General features: G+C 36.0%; 3 protein-coding genes across 3 annotated transcripts; 2 read left to right on the forward strand and 1 right to left on the reverse strand.

Moving 5' to 3' along the window:
• The first annotated feature begins 8,879 nt into the window (after nt 1-8,879).
• LOC126669494 (RING-H2 finger protein ATL74-like) lies at nt 8,880-9,672 on the forward strand. Its single transcript, XM_050362978.2, has one exon. It carries the CDS (start codon nt 8,976-8,978, stop codon nt 9,534-9,536), a length of 561 nt encoding a protein of 186 aa, XP_050218935.1. The 5' UTR covers nt 8,880-8,975; the 3' UTR covers nt 9,537-9,672.
• Nucleotides 9,673-10,826: 1,154 nt separating this feature from the next.
• Nucleotides 10,827-12,155, forward strand: LOC126668590 (uncharacterized). The gene has a single exon (XM_050361778.1). It carries the CDS (start codon nt 10,827-10,829, stop codon nt 12,153-12,155), a length of 1,329 nt encoding a protein of 442 aa, XP_050217735.1.
• Nucleotides 12,156-16,298: 4,143 nt separating this feature from the next.
• Nucleotides 16,299-19,451, reverse strand: LOC126667268 (uncharacterized). Its single transcript, XM_050360239.2, has 3 exons — nt 18,855-19,451; nt 18,321-18,424; nt 16,299-16,711 (listed from the first exon to the last, which is right to left on the reverse strand). Exons 1-3 carry the CDS (start codon nt 19,362-19,364, stop codon nt 16,465-16,467), a joined length of 861 nt encoding a protein of 286 aa, XP_050216196.1. The 5' UTR covers nt 19,365-19,451; the 3' UTR covers nt 16,299-16,464.
• Nucleotides 19,452-20,825: the final 1,374 nt, after the last annotated feature.

The raw sequence follows: 20,825 nt of genomic DNA on the forward strand, positions 1-20,825 counted from the left end.
TGTGTCTCGGAGTTGAATAAGTAATTTTTATCTTTTTATACAATTAAATTTTGAAATTTGTATTCCGAGCTCAAATAAATCGCTTTATTCGATTAGATTTCAAACTTGTCTATCAGAGGTCAATATACGTGTGTTTGAGGTATATAGATTAGAGATTATTTGACCTAGATTAGAGATTTTTGGGATCTAATTAACTAAACAAATTAAAAATAATTTATTTAATTCTGAAAGACAAATTTAAAAATGGAGTTGATCTCTTTTTTTATTTAAAATTTAAATCAAATTTATAAATTAATTTTATTTTTCTTTGACAATTATGATTCTTTTAATTTTTATTTTTAAATTTAACTTAATATAAAGAGTGGATGTATCTCTCTACGAGGCACCAACATGAATACAACAAGGAAATGATAGAGTTATGGATACCAAATACATGTGGATTTACTACCAGGCAAGATATACATATAAAAAAGGGTTAATGTCAAAAAAATTCACGTTACACGTTTTCTCATTTTAATCACGCAGTTTAAATTTTCTCATTTTCATGCACGAACTACCTTTTTTTCTCAAATTCATGTATGGTGCTGAGGTGTCACGACTCCATTGATGTAATTCGCTGAGGTGGAGGTTATTTTCATACAATTATCGAAAACTGAATTCGAAAGGCGATATTAAATACTTTATGCATATAAAATAAAATTTACTTAATAACTTAAACATAATAAAAGAAACTCGCAGTCCTGCCGAAACGCATGAACCCTAGCAGGATTGAGTAAACCACTCTACTACAATTCTTCAGACATCGAACGCCCCAGAGTAGGCGGGTCTAACACAAATCAAGTATTACTAATCGATACGATAAACAACCACGTCTAACTCGAGAATTCTAAACACCAATCAAAATATGAGAACAAACAAATAAGGCAAAAACAATTAAACTAGAATACATTAGAGCTTATAAATCGAAAAAAACCACAAAATGTTAAACTCGATAGATTTTCGAATTCTGGATCGCTCCGACTCAAACCATCTTTTCAAATAAAGGAACTCTTTAATCTTAAAACAAGTTTCCAAAACTTTTTAAATATTTTTTGGGCGTCGACACACTCGATTAGGCCGAAACCTCGTTTCCAGACCCGAAACTCAAACTCTTGGCAACACTGTAAAATATCTCAAAAATTTAAATAAAATCCATTTTCTATACTATCACAGCTTCCATTTTAAAAACGAGTTTCAAATTTGATAACGATTTGGTTTAAAATACAAAATCCTTGTTTTTTTGTAAAACCGAATAAAAATCTATTTTTGAAGCGTGTCTAGACTCTAGGACCAATCCAAAACCTCATTGAAATACTATTCATCAAAATATCTTTTCAAAATAGCCCTCATGGCTCCAAAATTATCACTTGGCAAAAATACTAAAAAATTTCTATTTTATTTGAAAATTGCCAAAAATGCTTTTCAAAGTATAATACTTTCATACGAAATTAAATTTCTCAATAAAATATTTTTATCAAAATATTTTAGTATTACACCCCATTAGGATAATATTTTTCAAAATTGGTCAATTTATAAATTGCTCCCCAAATTTTATATAAACTACATATTAATGCCTAAACTTTTCAAAATTGACCAAACCACCAAAACCACATGAAATACCATAATTAAACAATTAATATACCAAGTCAGCTCCTAAAACACTAATTTAAGACTATACGTTTTAATGTTCCTAATTTTGATATTATCAATCAAATTGACGTATAATTGATTCTAATATTGCTCCAAGTTTATATGCAGTTTATAGTCAATTTACAAGAGTTTTATGCTGTTTTTAAGTAACAGACGATCGTCTGTCATTTTAAAACTCACTGTTTTGAGCTGCAACAATTTAAAAAAGTGCGAAAGGTAGATGAGCATACAGACGAGCCAGTTGACGATCGTCTACCTTGAAGATTTTGTATGATATTATAGCCGTTGGAAATGGACGATGGTTGCCTGCATTAGACGATCATCTGTCGCGTTTTGCAGAATGGATTTTGAGTTTCTTGAAGTTAAAATAACGGGAATATTCATCATTGGACCAATGGAACTTATCCACCTCAGCAAGAAGACTTTATATATGAGTTCTATCTCTTTTGGGAAAGATTGAACAAATATAGCAAAAAACAAAATCTCTCTACAAACATTTTTTTTTGTCAATTCCTCTTTTATTGTGCATCAATTGTGTTAATCATTGATTGCTTTTTTTTTGTGGGTTATTTGATTTAGTCTTGTAAAAATCAAGTTCTTGTAGTTTACGGGTTTAGCTTTGGAAAAACTCCAAGTTGGGCGTTAAGTTTTAAAGCACCATTTTGTAACTTGTAATCAGTTTTATTTAGTGGAAATCTCAATCATTGATTGAGTAGTAGATGTAGAATAGTGTTTTTATCCGAACCACTCTAAAATTGCTTTGTGTTTTTCTCCTAAACCTTTACCTTCCCTAATCTTTTCTTAAACTTATTTTTAATTAGCCATTAATTCTAATTCACCCCCCTCCTAGGTTTTTCAACTAACATTTACAAATTTTGGTAAAATTTTATTTAGGTCCATAAACATTGCCAAAATGACAATTTAGCCCCTAAATCATTAGGTATGCTAGATCAACCATACAATCATACCAATCATATACTCTAAACTCAAAGGCATAACATTTCCAGATTATAAAACATACTCCAAACACGTTACATGTCATGATTAATACCATATAACTCAATTTGAATCATGGTAATACCTTAATACTCTTTAAATAATAATAATAATAATAGCATGTGAAACAACTTAAATCAATCCAAAATCAGGTTTAACTAGCATGCATGTTAATCTCAACCACCCTAATTCATAATTGACATCTTACATGTAATAAATAACTTTCGAAAAATAAGAGATGATCAAGATAAGAGTCATGTAGCATGAACACTATAAATTTGACTAACAAACCAACCAAAGATCAAGTATTCAAAACTTCAAAACCACATGAAACTCTCAATAATGAAGTAGATGGCACAACACTAATTTCATTTAGACAAATTACAGAGGATCAAACTTGAAAACCAAAAATCAAGATCTACTTTGAATGATCAAGCTTCAAAACTTCAATATTCAAATGCATGTACCAAAATCCCTTTAATACATGAAAAGGGTAATCAAACATGAACTTTGATCTTACAACCACTTAGGTTTAGTTTAGGTTAGGTGTAATCAGGTTTGAGAGAAGAAGAATGGTGTTTGAGTTGTGAATTTCGAGCAAAAATAGATTTTAAAACGAGTTTTTGAAGTTTAAACAAATTGTCATAGACGATCGTCCAAAAATCATAGACGATCGTCTGATAGTATAAAACAACTTTTAAATATTGAAGGAAGCTTGAAAAATGCAATCAATTGAAAACTAATGCAACCTAAACATGAACCCATACATGAACACTTATTCCATAGAATACTCAATTAACAAGTCAACTCAAAAGTTAAATATGTGAACAACAATCGACATGTAGATGACCAGAAACTAAAACAAAACCCCGACAAAACTTGCCAGAAAATTAAGGTTATTACAATTATGGTGGAGACTGCCTCCACTTTCGCCCACTTTGTAAAGTGATCTACTACTACAAAGATAAATTTGTTTTGATTTTTGGACATCGGAAATAGACCAAGGATGTCTATCCCCTATGTTGGGAAGGGCCAAACGCTGTGTATGGGCGTTGTTTTTTAGGAGGGTATGTGCCATCGATTGCCATGTTTTTTTGCATTTATCATACTTTTTTATTATTTCTTTCGCATCTACTTCCATTGTTGACTAGTAGTATCCTTATATGGACTCTTTTCTTGTAATTGTTAATGGCCCTTTATGATAGGTTGCATCCATTGATTTACTTCTTGTAGGTAGTAGTTCATTAGCGTGTCGATTGTTGATATACTTATTTCCTCTTTTAGTTCCATGTGCCGGTACTTCTCGTTTTTCTCAAATTTGTGATCTTGTTGATTTTCCATCGTCCTTTCCTGTTCTCAATTTCTTTCAACAATTCTCTTGTCCTTTTGTCGTATTTGGCTAGGTTTTCTTCCTTCGTGGCGAAAGTTCTTCCTACTTGTCGCACCACTAGTTCATTATCACAATAGATTTTCAGATCTTTCGTTCTTACTTATTGCCAATGTCAATCCGATCAGGAGCGCTTCATACTCTACCACATTGTTCATTGCTATAAAATTTAAATTGATTGCATACTCAATCTGTATCTTATGTGATCCTTTCAAGACTATCCCTACTCCTGCTCCTGCTCCTTTTTCATTCTTCACTCTGTCTATATATAGCTCCCATTGGGCATATAGGTTTACTTCTGTCTTTGTGTTAGTGATATGCACTAGGTTAATCATGTTTGACCATGTTTTGACTTTATCATTTTGTTATTTATTGATTGGCAGTTTTTATCATTTTATATTAATGATTAAAATATTTGAATGGTTAATTCTTTCTAAGGTCATCAAGTATGTGACTTGATAGTAGAACCCTTAGGTTTAATAAAAGAATTATATACCATCTATCCTTAGTCTTAATAGAACATCGAGACTAGTATGATGTTGACTGATGATTATGTTTTACTAATCATGTATATGAGATATTAAGTCAAATCATAGGTGTTATTTGAGAAATAAGGCACTGGATGACCCACTGTGAGAATACTACATAGATCACTGTCATAAGTAATTCTCATTACAGTTCTATTAGTATAATCCTTTGACCTTGAAATCATCATGGATTTCTACATAGCTATTTCATATTTTGATACAGTCTTACATTATCTTTAACAGGATAATGGAATAGATTGTCATTGGATATGAAAGTAACTATGTGAGAAATGTGAGTGACTGAGAAGGAATTTATCCCTCATTTATTTGAGTAAGATATCTATGGGCCCCTTGAAGAAGATAGACTGAAGGAAATGCATGGCCATGCTAAATGAATTAATAAAGAGTTATCATTTTCAGTCTACTTAGAGTCAAGAAACTAATGATTGAATATTATAAGGATGACAGGACTATACCTTATATTCAATCTGGATATCAAGAGACAAAGGGATTAAAATATTATTGTAAATGGTTAAATCAGATTGTCGATATTCGTATAACTTGGGTAGTCAAAATGTCTTGATAGAGGCCACTTCTGACTTGTGAGCTGAAATAGGGATTTCGGGCCTACTGCCAACGTTATATGAACCTACAGGGTCGCACACTAAGAACAGGCACAAAACAGTTATGGGTTGTACAAGCCCAATGTGATTAAGTGATTAATTATTATATATATATATATATATATTAATAAATATATATTAATTCGAAATTTAAGGATAATTATTTTCCTTAATTTATTATTTTTGGAAAGATAATAAATATAGTAATTAATATATATGGATGATTATCAAAAAAGGAGTTTTTGATAAACATAAACTTGTAAGTTTGCAATGAGATTGAAATTCGAATTTGTCTCAAACCCTAGTGTTGTTGTATCACTATAAATACACATTAAGCAATTGGTTTGAGAATCACGAAATTCATTATTCACTAAATCACTAAAATTCGTAATTGCTTGTGAAGCAATAGTGCTAGCACACAAGCACTAGTTTTGGCTAAGGTCTTTTCGTGTGGATACTCGTAGAGGACACATTCTTTTGGAGGCGTTTCTGATCCGAGACCAGGTATCAACAAAGTGAACCACCTCCTTCCTTCCTACATTGCTGTTGAATTCGACATACAAGTAAGTATTAATTCTGTAGTTAATCTATTTATTCGAATTACATGGATCTTGGTTTGGGTTTTAGATAAATTTTTTGAAATTCCGCTGCGTTATGAACCTAGAAAACTAACACTTTGAATAACTAGTAAGTTCCGCTACGAATTCTACCAGGGCTTATGCCTTCTTCGCCTGTCTCGGTTCGTACTGGATGTCGTGTTCTCCTAATTGTATGGACCATTTCACCAGTCTTCCGGACAACTCCGGTCATTGGAGCGCTTGCCTTAATGGTTGACTCGTTCGTACTACCACCGAATATGCCTTACGATATAGTTTCAGTTTTTTAGCCGTTGATGTTAAGACTAGGGCCATCTTTTTGATCTCCGGATATATGTTCTCCGCATCTTTCAATATGCGACAAACATAGTAAACTAGAAGTTGCTGACCTCTTCTTCCCTTACTGGTACTGTTGCTGCTGTGTCTTTGCATACTGAGATATACAAGTAGAAGACTTCTTTCTCCAATGGTCTGCTGGTGTTTTAAGAAAGAATAATTTTAGATCTTCGAGCTATTTTTTGCACTCTTTTCCCTATTTAAACGTTTTTGTCTTCAACATCTATTAAAATGGTAGGCATCTCATGGCTGATGATGAAATGAATTGACCCAGTGATGTTATCCTTTCGTTTAGGATTTAGACCTCTCGCTGGTTTTGGGGTGGTGTCATTTCTAAGATGGCTTTGATCCTTTTGGGGTTTGCTTCTATTCCTCTTTGGAATACCAGGTATCCTAGGAACTTTCCAACTTTTACTCAGAATTTTAATTTGCCAGGGTTCATCTTCATCTTCATGAATCATACGACCTGTAGCTTTCGGCAATAGCTTTCTAGCGCTCCTCAGTATGTTTTATTTTCTTTTGCTTGATTGTTTTCGCCGCTGGGTATACATTCAACTCGTGGCAGGCGACACGTGGGTCAACTCCCTTTATCTTTGATGCTTTGACTACAAAAGCTTCTTGGTGTTTGTTGAGCACTTTTTTAATGGATTTTCCTAACTCTTTGGGAATATTAGTTTCGAGTTTTCCTGGGCTAACTTTCCATATTTCCATTTCCCTCATTAGTTTGGAAACGGGCTCTTCACAAGGTAGGTTGAGTATCTCCTCTATTGTTAATAGCTCCGCTGTAGGGAACATCATTCTTTGATTCCTTATGTCAACTACTGCTCTTGACTCGTATAGGAAATGACGTCTGAGTATCACATTGTACGGTAGTTTTTTGTCAACCACGTGAAATGAGCTTGTGACCGCTTTCTCTACTCCATTAATGTTCTTTAGTTGGAGCCGGGCGGTGACGGTGCCAATCAAATGTAGTTTCGCTCCTCCTATTCCTTTGATTTCTGACAGTCTCAGTCTCATCCTTCTCATGCTTCCTCCACTACTTCAGTAATGCTTCCCATATTGCGATATTTGTCCCACTTATGGGGTCCATAGATATCCTTCGTATTCGTCTTCCTTCCACTTCCGCCTCAATCACCAACCCTTCTCCATCGGTTTTTTTTCGTAAAAACCCTTATAAAGTACTCGTTTGAACTTTTTTTTACATAAAAAGTTAAAAATGGATGACTTATTTTAACTTTTTTCAAATGAAAAAGAGATCAATTCAGTATTTGAGGGTGGAATTGAAAACCAAACGTGTGAATTAGGGTGCAACTGACAAAATTATAACGTCAGGTTTCATTTGAAAAGGGAATAAAAGGTGGGGTTTTTTTTTGTGATTCAGCTTTTTATAAATGAGTGTCTAAACTCTTTTTTTTAGCGACGTGAAATTGTTATAATATTCCATCAATTATGATAAAATATTAAAGAGAAAAAAAATAGCTTGACAAGATATTTTTAAGTCGGATATTTGAAAGTACTCAATTACCCTTTTTGCTATCAAAATACAAAACTATCGGTCTCTTTATCTTTCGTTTGCTTGTGTAATGGAAAGGCAGGACCATTTTGATCGATTTGTCGGATTTTGGCAATACCTATAGATTTGGATAACTACCAATTCCGAACTTTCTATCATTTCTTTACACTTTCCTTTTCCCTTTTTCAATTCCTCTTATCCGATTTCAATAAATAAACAAGATCATCATACTTTATTAATAATATAAGAATTAGATGCTTGTTCCAATAGGTCTAATTTAATCATATAATTTGTTAATCAAATCATAAAAGTTTAAAGGAGAATATCTTGACTATTTTAATTTTTAAGTTTGCATAAAAAATAGGCCAAATGTCGTAAAAAAGCCAAACCTTTTATAAAAGTTTCACAAAAGTTTTGATCTTTCAATTTTGTCGATTTTGGCCAAAAACAAATCATTTGGTTTCAATTGTGGCCAACTCTCAATTTGATTTCAATTTGCTTACGTGGCGCCTACGTGACATGCACATATATTGAAAGGTTGGGAATTTTGTAAAACCAAATAATCCATTTTTGGCCAAAATCGACAAAATTGAAAGGTCAGGACTTTTGTGAAACCAAATAATCAGTTTTTGGCCAAAATCGACAAAATTGAAAAGTCAGGACTTTTATGAAAATTTTGGCGTTTTTACGACATTTGGCCTAAGAAATAAAATACCTATCCTCAAGTTTCAAAGTATAAAGTCACTTATTATATCCACTCTAATGTAAATAGGTAATAATTATTCAATGTAAAATTCATAGAAAAGAAAATTAGTATATTGTTGCTTGCTTACCTATGTTGTATAGAAACAAAAAGTACTAAAATGAAAAATATCAAATAAATAACAGAAAAACATTATTTTTATAAGAATATTATTTAATTTTAAAAAATTAAATGTAAAATTCAAAAAAAATTATATGCAATACTTCTAGAGCTTTCTATATAATTAATTTAAATTTTAGAAAAAAAGATTAGAAATAGAAATTTAATGTGAAATATAAAGAAAAAAATATAACTTTAAAATGGAACATCTCAAAATGAAAAATGAAAAATTTAAAATAAAAAGATGTAATAGCTCTTTTTGAGTGTTTGTGTGGTTTTGAGTATTTATTTTGTACTAAAACAAAAAAATTTAAATCCAAATAGTTTTGACATATATATTCATCTTAAAAGGTCCCCAAATCATCAATATTAGTAAGTAGCTATCCAATTCCAGAGTTTTCTCATTGAACCAACAGCAAGTGAAAGCAAGCTAGGCAGTCCCGGCTATGGAGACTTCGCCGTATCGCGGCCACCGGTTGTTCTTGGAGAAGAAGACAGTTGCAGTACCTCCTAGTCCTACTGATGCTTACGCAAGCGAAGCAACTAGTTTCGACACCAATATGGTTTTAGTCATAGCATTATTACTATGTGCATTAATTTGCTCTTTAGCTCTAAACTCCCTCGTCCGACTCGCTCTACGATGTGGCTACAGAGTCTCCTCCAATTCGGCAGACTCAAACCAAGAACAAGTCACCGGCCTGAAGAAGAAGACGCTGACTCAGATTCCGGAGATGAAATATGAATTGTCAGGACTAAATGTAACAGATTGTCCAATTTGTCTTGGAGAATTTGCGGAAGGTGAAAATGTGAGGATGTTGCCTAAATGTAAGCATGGTTTTCATGTTAAATGTATAGATAAATGGCTGTATTCACACTCGACTTGTCCGCTTTGCCGGCAACCGTTGGCTGATGAGTTGAGTACAGTGTGTTGTGGTAGTACAGAAGACCGGGAAGTGCATGTACGAGTACGGATTCCAGGGTTGCCGGAATTTCGGACCGGCGGGTAGGAGTTAGCTCGCTTGTTTAGTGATGATGTTTGATTCTCATTTTTATTGATTTTTTCTGTCACGAAATTTCGTGGTGTTGGTGAAGTGCGGATTTTTGTATAATTGTTATGTGGGGTACCGTTGATGTTTGTGCAAAGTTAATGCCTCCAGCCATATTTTTATCTTAGATTACAAACTTTATGATTATGAAAACTCAATCATTTAAATATTCTTTTTATAATCAGGGACAAAAAGCATCTCTGAGAGTAATAGAAACCCAAAACTTAGTAGATTAGTGACGGACACTCACACGGTTTGAGTTATATCTCATTAGTACGATTATTTAAAGGCTTAATACATAATTTGACCCCTGAACTTGTACCCTTTTACCCATCTAACCTCTAAACTTAACGTCTCACCTATCGAACCTCTGAACTTGTTAAATAATCCGATTTGACCCCTGCACTTGATAAATATGTAAATATTGAACCCTTCGTGTCCACCTGTCACTTGAAACATTCTAGAAGAAATTGTGTACGGAGGGGTTCAATGTTTATGTATTTATCAAGTTCGGGGGTCAAATCGGATTATTTATCAAGTTCAGGGGTTCAATAGGTGAGACGTTAAGTTTGGGGGTTAGATGGGTAAAAGAGTACAAGTTCAAGGGTCAAACTATGTATTAAGCCATTATTTAAATGATCAATTTTGATCAATTTTAAATTTAAATAGGTCAAAACTGTTATATATATTACTATTATTACTCACTAATTTGTTAATAACAAATATCAACGAGTTATAACTCAAATAATATAAACGTTCAGCAGCATTCTGTCAGGGTCGTCGATTTCATTTCTCACACAAACGCTCTTCCTTTCCTTATATATAATTTTTTTATTAATAATAGTTACTCTTAACAATTTATCAAAACTCAATTCTAATAAGCATGTCTAAATCTAGACATAGTTTAGGCATAACCTAGTGATGGGTTGATAGAAATATTAATTCAAATTTGTGAAAAGAATCCCATAAAAGACCGAAACAAATAGATATAACCTCCGAACACATGAAAAAATTTCCCGTTTATCGTGGACTTTTCCTATGTCTAGTTAGGGTTCCTTTCTAGGTCATTTTTCCTTCCCGTTATCGTGGATTCTTTGGCTCCTTTGCCTTAATCTCGCCAGAAATTAGATCTCTGCTGGTTTCTTTGACCTGGGTCTGAGTTATTTTTACTGATTGTTCTACTGAGTGTGGTTCGTTTGAAGATTGTGTGTTCTTGAAGCAGGCGTGGTCTCCTCCCCTGGTGACAGCCCCATGGACCAGGACTTGGAAGTGTTATGGCGGAAGTTCTCGCTCACAGAGGATGAACAGGATGTGGTCGAACTGGAGACCCCAAAGCAACCAGACAACTCAGTTGCGAAATACAAAAGATGTGTGGTGGGAAGACTTCTTTCGGGGAAACCGTTCAATGCAAAAGCTCTCCACAAAGCCATGACCGGAGCTTGGAGAGTCAATGGTAGTTTTGATGTTACAGATATTGGTAAAGGGATGTTTATTTGCGAATTCAAGAATGTCTGGGATAGAAATAAAGTTCTTAGGGAGGCCCCATGGCACTATGATCGCCAACTAATTGTGCTATCAGAGATCAAAGGAGATGAACAGCCCTCCACTATGAAACTAAACAACTCACCCTTTTGGGTTAGGCTCTGCAACATTCCGCTCAACTGCAGGGACCGAGATAGTGTCCTCCGCATTGGAGAGCGAGTGGGGCCAGTAATGGAGGTTAGGGAGGAGGACTTGGAATCATGGGGAAAGCATGTTAGGGTGCGTATTATGGTAGACATTACCCGTCCGCTTAAGAGAGGGGTTATGGTCCGCAATAACAGAGGTGAAAAGGTTTGGGTTTTCTTTCGATTTGAAAAACTACCAAACTATTGCTACTGGTGTGGAATGCTCGGGCACATCCATGATGACTGTGAGATAATGCCGGAAGACATTGAAGCAAAGGATTGGCCTTATAGTCCTGCCCTCCGTGCTTCACCCTTTAAGAGGGCAGTTGTGTCCCGATCGAGTTCGGAGAGGGAAAAATATACTTCTGAAACAGATAATGAGGTTGGAGATACAGGCCCCCCTACACGAAGAACCTTAGATATGGATGAGGAAGGAGTAGTGATGGGAGCAATTGCTAAACTGGATTTAGGGCCAGCGAATGGGAGATCTATTGCTGTGGAGGGGAGCTCTGGTAATGCGTTAGGGGATGCAGAGGAGGAGAATTCTGGTACAGGGGTGTCTGCAGGCTCTAATGAAATTAGTTCAAAGCTACCTCAAGTAGTTACGTCCACAAGAGAGGGCATTGGAGGCGGGGGAGCGGCCCCTACGGGTAAAAAGAACCGAGGCAGAGCAAACTTAAAAACAGTGAAGGCAGCTGCTAGAAGAGGAAGTCACAGTAAGGGTAACAGTTCTGGCAAGACCGAGAAAAAGGTGGTAGGGGATAAACGGAAACTGGGACTGCAGTTGATTGATGAACCAGAAGATGTAGTGATGGAGGAACTTTGCTTGAAGAAGGTCAAACTTCAGTTAGCTGGTCCTACTCATGAGCTTGTTTTGGCGGAGACTGCTGAGCAGTCCCGCTGCCCATTATGAATCTCTTAAGTTGGAACCTCCAAGGATTGGGGAATCTTTGGACGGTTAGAGCGCTTAAACAGTACGTTAATGATCTATCCCCTGATATATTTTTTCTCATGGAATCTCGGCTCTCTAGTTTTGAGGCCAACAAACTGAAACTCTCTTTTCCGTCCTTTTACTGTTTTGTTGTGGATGCTTGTGGTCGGGGCGGAGGCCTGTTGTTGTTTTGGAGAAAGGAGCTGAATCTGTCGGTCCAGAGCTACTCCCTCAATCATATTGACTTTGAAGTCTCCTCCAACCTCGACAACACGGTGTGGAGAGGGACTGGAATCTATGGCTGGCCGGATGGAGCATCTCGTTACAAGACTTGGGAGTTGCTAGGGCGTTTAAATGGTATGTCCTCACTACCTTGGTTAGTCTTTGGTGATTTCAATGAAATTTTGTTTGACAAAGAGAAGATGGGAGGAAGGCCGAAACCAAGTGGGATGATGGAGAAATTCCGATCTATCCTTGACATTTGTGCTCTAAATGACTTGGGGTATGAAGGCAGCTCTTTTACTTGGGATAATGGCAGGCAAGCGGGGGAGAACATACGAGAAAGACTTGATAGATTTCTAGCCACGATATCTTGGAGCACACTGTTCCCAAATGCTAACTGTCGCAACCTGGTTCGTATAGCTTCTGACCATGCTCCTATCTTCCTCTCCTCGGCTGGAAATGACAGGAACGTTGCTATCAATGGAAAGATGTTTCGATTTGAACCTATGTGGCTTCGACACCAACAGTGTAAAGATATTGTGGCATCTTGCTGGAGTGGAAGTGACGAATCAGCTGTTGCTAAGATTAGAAACTGTGCGTCTGGTTTGGCGGATTGGAATACCTCTGTGTTCGGAAATATTTACAAGAAAAAGCGCTCCTTAATGAAAGAATTAGATCGCCTTCAGAGGGCTCGCAATTCTATTGTGGTTAGCCAACAAAGAAGGGCTGTCACTAGAGAGATTGATGAGGTTCTTAAGCGAGAAGAGATTATGTGGAAGCAGCGGTCGAGGGCAGAGTGGCTTGCTCACGGAGACCGCAACACGAAATTTTTCCATCAAAAAGCGTCAAGTCGTCGCAAGCGGAACACCATCCACAAGCTGAAGGACGCTGATGGGAAGTGGCATAATTCAGAGGCAGAGTTAGAAAATGTCAAAGTGAGTTACTACCAGAATTTGTTTACTAGTGACAACACGAACGGAAACAAAGCGGTTGAAGCCATTGATAGCACCCTGAATTTAGAGCATCTTGAGTGGCTGTCCCGACAGTTTGACGAGGCTGAAATCATCTCTGCGTTGAAGCAAATGCACCCGACTAAGGCTCCAGGTCCCGATGGTATGTCTGTTTTATTTTTTACATCTTTTTGGCACATTATCGGTAGAGATGTTACTAGATTGATTCTTGAATTCTTAAACTCTGGGGTGATGCCTGCCGACCTGAATCATACCCTAGTGGCCTTAATCCCGAAAGTCCCATCCCCGGAAACAATGAAAGACCTGCGACCCATTAGCTTGTGCAACGTTATGTACAAAATCATCTCCAAAATCCTTGCCAACAGGCTGAAAGGTGTTCTTCCCTCTCTAATTCATGTCACTCAAAGTGCTTTTGTTCAAGACAGGCTAATCTCTGACAATGCCATCATTGCCTTTGAAGTTTTCCATTCTATGAAGCACCGTATTAAAACAGGAAAGGAGTTGCAGCCTTGAAGCTCGACATGAGCAAGGCATATGACAGAGTTGAGTGGGACTACCTCCGCAAAGTGTTGGCGAAAATGAGTTTCCCCCCTCACTTCATCCGGTTGGTCATGGAGTGTGTCTCATCGGTCTCCTTTTCCTTCTTGATTAATGGCAAAGTGAAGGGTCTTATAAAGCCGAGTAGGGGAATTCGCCAGGGTGACCCAATCTCACCTTACCTCTTCCTACTATGCGCGGAAGGATTTTCTTCCCTCATCAGGAAAGCGGTCACGGAGAAGAGTATTCACGGGGTTCAAGTTAGTCGTAGGAGCCCAGTTATCTCCCACCTATTTTTTGCGGATGACTGCATTTTATTCACTAGAGCTACTACTGAGGAGTGCGCTAAGGTGATAGAGATTCTGAAAATTTATGAGGCTGAATCGGGTCAGCAAATCAACTTGAACAAGTCAGAGGTTTCCTTCAGCTCCACCGTGGCCGATGGTAAACGGAGCCAAATCAAAGAGTTGTTCTCGGTTCAAGAAGTAGGTCACCTCTCTAAGTATTTAGGCCTCCCCACTTTGATAGGGCGATCAAAGAAAATCATTTTTGCCTATCTGAAAGAAAGAATCTGGAAGAAACTTAAAGGGTGGAAGGAGAAAGTTTTATCTCGTGCCGGCAAAGAGGTATTAATTAAAGCGATTGCGCAAGCTATTCCAACTTATGTTATGAGTTGTTTCCTTCTCCCATCTACTTTCTGTGATAAGTTACATGGGATGATTAGCAAATTTTGGTGGGGTAATAACGAGGACTCTAACAAGATTCATTGGATGAGTTGGGATCGCATGTGTTCGCCGAAATCTGAGGGAGGGTTGGGGTTCAGAAACTTCCATTCTTTCAATTTGGCTTTGCTTGCTAAACAAGCATGGAGATTAATTCGAAACCCATCATCCTTGTGTGGTCAAGTGCTAAAAGCTAAATACTTTCCCCGGTGTGAATTCCTGGAAGCCAAGCTTGGCTACCAACCGAGTTATGTCTGGCGCAGCATTTGCGCATCGCAAGATCTGTTGAAGGCTGGTATTTGTTGGCGTATAGGTAATGGAGAAAATGTAAGAATCTGGTCGGATAACTGGATCTCAGGCCACCAGCCCCAAAGGCCTATTACCCAGCGAATCCTTCCCCCTGAAGCGCGTGTTAGCTGCCTGCTGGACTACGAGAATAAATGTTGGAATCAGAGGCTTGTTCAAGAGGCTTTTCTGCCTTCGGAAGCTGAGGCAATTCTCAAACTGCCCATTAGCTATCGCCTCCCAGAGGACAGGCTGCGATGGACCTCTACTAAAAATGGGTGCTATACAGTGCGGACTGGATACCATCTCCAACAACAATTACGCCGCTCTTCTGGTCCTGTAGGAAGCAGCTCTTCACTTTCGCTGCGCCAGGATAATTGGAAAGTTGTATGGGGTACCAAAGTCATGCCGAAGGTCAAACACTTCTTATGGCGCACTCTTCGCAACATAATCCCCTGTTACCATGTTCTGAGAGAACGAGGTATCCTTTGTTCTGTGGTGTGTCCCCGCTGTGGTATGGGCGAAGAGTCTATCCTCCACGTTTTCAAGGATTGCTCGTGGGTCAGAGGCCTCTGGCTTGCCTCGCCACTAGGCTGTCGTGTGGACCTAATGCATGCCCCGAACATAGCTAGTTGGATTGACTCTGTCCGCTCAGTGTTACCCCATTCCCTCTTTTCTTACTTTGTAAATTTATTGTGGCAAATTTGGTATAGCAGGAATGTGCTGATCTGTGAGGGTAAACATGATAATGCAATGGAGGTTTTGGAGAGATGCACGAATATGCAGATGGCTATTGACCATAGGGTCGAAGCTTCGAACGCCGCGACTCCTCCAGCGAGGGCTGCTGCTGTTTCTCAATGGTCACCTCCCATGGCTGATGCAGTAAAGCTGAATACTGATGTTTCCGTTGGCAATGATGGCTGTTTTATGGGTCTTGGATCGATCATTAGAGATGATGTAGGTCAGGTGATGGTTTCAGCTGTTAAGCGTATCCAACCGATGCAGGACGTTGCGCAAGGCGAAGCTCAAGCTATCCTCTTCGGATTGCAGCTCGCGAAGGATTGCTCCTTCAAAAGGGTAATGGTGGAAACTGATGCTCAAGTAGTGATTCAACAACTGAACTCTAACGCACATGACTTATCGCCCCAAGGTTTAATTCTTGAAGACATTCGCTCTCTAGCTTCTTATTTTGAGTCTGTTAGTTTTCAGTTTGTTCGTAGAGTTAGCAATCAGTGTGCCCATGCTTTAGCTCAGTGGGCTTTGAGTCAATCGGATGTACAAGTGATTATGGAGGATGTTCCAAATCATATTTGGCCGTGTATTATGCAGGATTTATCTGCCCTTGCTTAGTTTCAGTAAAATTGCATTTTGATGATAAAAAAAAATAGATATAACCTCCAACTTTATAGTTGAAGAATAGCAATACACTCAAATTAAGGTACAAAGTTTTGAATAAAATTACTCATCAAAACAATGATGAAAACTTAGAAGAAAAATAAAACAATATAAGAGAGATTCAGCATTGTCAAAGAAACAAATTTGTAGGGCATGTTCCTACAAAGGGAGGTGATGATGATGAGGAGAATAAGGTGAGGCAACAAAGGAAGGAGAGTTACTGACAGAATGGAGATGTGGCCTTGTAGGAGTAGTTTGGTGGACAGATCTTGAAACCATTGTGCTATGGCCATAAGCCCTCTCACCACTTCTTCTCGGACCTTTCTCTGCCCATCTCATTTCTGCTTGCTTCACTGTGCTTGCATAACTTGAACAGCATCCTACCTTTCCTGCTCTTTTAATATACCTGCCAACATATCCATGCAATACAATTTAGCATTATAGCAATTGAACGCGGTGCGTTTTGGGTCGTGGCACGGAAATAGAAACGGAAACAATATACGTTAGTTTATTTTTGTTAGGATACAAGGGCAGACTTAGTTTTTTTTTCTTTTGATGCAAGGGCAGGCTTGGTTAGTACGCTCTTTTATTTGATAATTTTTTAACTAATCATTTTGTAATATATCGTATCTTGGATTAAAACATGGCTTCCTATAATTACATTAATTTCACAAAATCCTATTAGTTTTATTATAACCATGGTTGTCAAATATGATCGGTCATAAAAACGATGAAGGTAGAAGATTAAGGATCAAAGTTTTAGTTAGGAGTTAAGCAACGATTGAACTATAATATTGCTAAAATACTATATACATTATTTTTTAAAATATAGACATTTAAAACTTTCAATGTCTTCATAAAATTTAAAATTTTAAAATAACTTTTTGTTCATTAATTAAATTATTTGTTAGATACTTTATGTTATTCCTCATCATTGCTGTCTTTGCTTATTTTCATTTTAAATTGTTATTTGCACCAATGCATAGGTCCTCAAATTTCAAGGGCTCCATATTTAGAATTATTTTGAAAAATATTATAGATTTATATCAAGGAATATATTCTATTAGAAAAATTATGATTTTACAATCAAAACTGAATATTTTGATTTATCAAAAAGTAAAAGTTAATGCAGAATTTTGTCAAATTTTAAAGTTAATTTTGTTATTGATCACGCTAAAATTAATGATTTAATTTACAACATGTCGCCTACGTACGTGGCAACCGGTGAAATTCAGCTTGTTAGTTTATGTGGCCTTCCAATTCAACTCATTTTACCGGATGTTATAATTGTAAACGAAGATAAGTTCATGACTTAATGTACAATTAACCCTATAATATTCTATAATGAAATAAATTATTCTATTAACAAATTACAATTATTTAATATTCTTTTTTATTTATTAAATAGAATTTAAAATATAATCTCATACTTTAATTATTTAAAAATTGTATTATCGTTGTTTTAGTACATGCCTCGTTATATGATATGTCAATAATATTATGATTTTTAAATAATTTACTAATAAAATACATTACTTGATATAAATCTATAATCAAACCATCTCCCTTTCTTTACTCCATGACACCTAATCCGTTCAACTTTTCTAAATGGAGCATCAACGAGTCTACAATACTACAACTCACCTAATCAACCCATCTTAATATAAAATATTAAGTCAATTAAAATTTTTAAACTAATTAAATATAATTTTTTATTTAAAATATAATTTCATCATTTTCATTTATAAATTCGGACGGCATTGTTTTCTACTCCTTACATTGTCTTGAGATTGGACGGCAAATTAGATCCTCCAAACGGCTATTTCAACATTATATGTTTGGATATGCATGCAACTTTTAGGACCATTACTGTTTTAGAATTTTTTAAATTTGATTTTCTTTTTAATTAAAACGCGATTCATACTTGACCACTTTTAAATAACTGTAAATTTTTAATTTTAAAAATATTAATATCATTTGAAAAAAATATATGGGTAGAAATGTATGTTACATACCTTTGGCTGAATCTTCTTCCTAGACATTCAATGCATTTCCTTCCTTCTGTCATCTCTCCCATTCCTATGGCTGCACAGTTTCTACAGTAAACCCTACCACATACCTATACATGTATACCGACCATATTATCACAAAATCAATATTGTGCTGGATTATTATGAAAATATCATCTACCAAAATAAAATATTATGAAAATTTAGTAATTATCACGTATATGTCACGTATATGTCACGCACGTAAATAAAACTTCTTTGTAGCAAGCAAAATTATGATTTAGATACTAAATTAAAATGTCATGATTAAAACAAAATGTTATCAAAGTTCAAGAGTCTCAAAATTAGTTACCCTGGATTATATCTTCTTTATTTTTAAGTATAGTAATAAAAAAACTCAAACCTTTTCGCATTCTTACAAACCCAACTAAAATTTTTAGTTTTGACAATTTTACTCAAATTAGAAAATGAACAGCAATTTTAGTCCAATCTCACAAAAAAATGATTTTTGGACTAAATTGGATGATTTGTGATACTTACCAAACACCGATGTTTGAAAATATAAACATAAGTAGTACACACAGTACAAATATTAGAGTGAGGAATTCCTGGCCGTCGAGATCTTCCAGTTCCACCTCTTTCTGGATATGTAGAGTTCATGCTCATCATACTCATGTCATCTGCATGGCCATGATGATGGCTTGGAGTACCCGCAAAACCAAATCGTCCATGATGACCATGCACATGCATATCCTCCGCATCACGATGGCCATGATGACCTACATGGTGATCAAGCTCATGATGATGATGATGGTTATGGTTATGGTTATGATTCATGGTTGCTTGTAAGCCTCTACTGAAGTCAAGGCTAGGCAATTTGTTAAGATTAGAAATTTGTTTAGTTTCTTGAATTGTTTCGATTTTGTTTGCATGTTCTTGATGAATTTTTCCAAAATCTTGAAATGTTAGGTTTACGGATTCATCTGGGATGCCTGAATACAATTCTTCAAGCTCCATTCTTCCTTTTGTTGATGATTTCATCTCCCCCATAGATTATTTTTCTTGTTTCCTCAAAACTGAAAAAAATAAAAAGATAGAGAGGTTGAGTGATGATTATGGAGGAGAAGGTGAAATTGAGAAATTTCCTTGAATGTTTCCGTTGTATTAGAAGACGTTTATAAAAGGCCAAAATGTCAGGCCGGGGGGTACAATGTGTACAATACTATATCATATATTAAATAGATTACATTTTTATATTATAAGTTAATAAATGATGAAAATGTCTTACCTATACATTTATTGTGGTCGATTTGTCTTTGCAGGAGGTACAATTAGTACTTAGCAGTATTCTATATACGAAACTTATTCTGAAATCAAAAATTATATATTCGTTATATATATATGGTCTTCCTTTGAAGAGATAAAGATACGGTGGATGATAAATTATTGTGTTTCGTAGCTATGGATTGATTCCTATAAATAACAACAAACGTCAAATGAAAATCAAAAGACATTTTCCGCGATTCACTTCGAGCGAATAACGAATGTCCATAAAGGTGTATATGAGGTCATAAGACCGAGTGTACTTTTTAGTTATGCCTAAAAAATGTGTAAGGGATTGGCTTGGTAGTGTGCAGGCTTTAGCTGTGCAGACACAGTCAGAATTGTCGATGTTTGTCTGGGCGAGGCTATGGCCATCCGTGATGGAATCAACTTGGCAAAAATAGCTCATCTTACTCCTTTTGTGATTCGTTTGGATGCGAAGGTGCTAGCAGATTTCTTCAGCAAATCTATTTTGCCTCGTAATGATCGATGTTGTTCGAGTTGTTCATGATTGTTTAGCTATGCGGAATGATGTTTGCCACCAAGCAATTTCTTTCTCTAGCAGACTATCAAATGCAGTTGCTCATAATTTGGCTATACTAGCTTCATCAACCCGCAATAGTTGTGCTCTTTGGTTGGGGTCTGTCCTAAAAGAGAATGATCAATTTGTTTGGGCTGATTTAACAATTTCTCATTAATGAAAGTTTCATTTCATGTCTTATCGTTGCTTCATTTAAGCTTAATCTAGCTCTGGTCTTGATTAAGTTTACCATGTGTCACCATTCGAATTTACGCACCTATACCGGCAATAGAGAAGGGGGTACTAGCTCCGCAATCCATAGTAAGTCTTAACAAATCATTATTTATATTTTACACGTGCATACACAATACATAATTCACCATTCATGAGAGATTTTGACATCTTTTACCGTTTCACAATTCTTAAATCACGCAACTTTTATATTTAACAAGTGTTTCATAAAAGGTCTAATACTTAAAAATTCCGACCTTATAACCCCTTTTCGATTCTACCCTGACGTTGAAATTTTGTCAATTTTATCATATTTTTTATATTATCATTTCAATTGTACCCCAATTTTTTAATCTTTGTCAATTTTTTATTTAAATGATGAAATCACTCAATTAACCACGTTTAAAGAAAATTAAATTCATTTTCATTTAAAAAAG

The sequence above is a fragment of the Mercurialis annua genome, linkage group LG2, assembly GCF_937616625.2.
Source record: "Mercurialis annua linkage group LG2, ddMerAnnu1.2, whole genome shotgun sequence".
Classification (NCBI taxonomy): domain Eukaryota; kingdom Viridiplantae; phylum Streptophyta; class Magnoliopsida; order Malpighiales; family Euphorbiaceae; genus Mercurialis; species Mercurialis annua.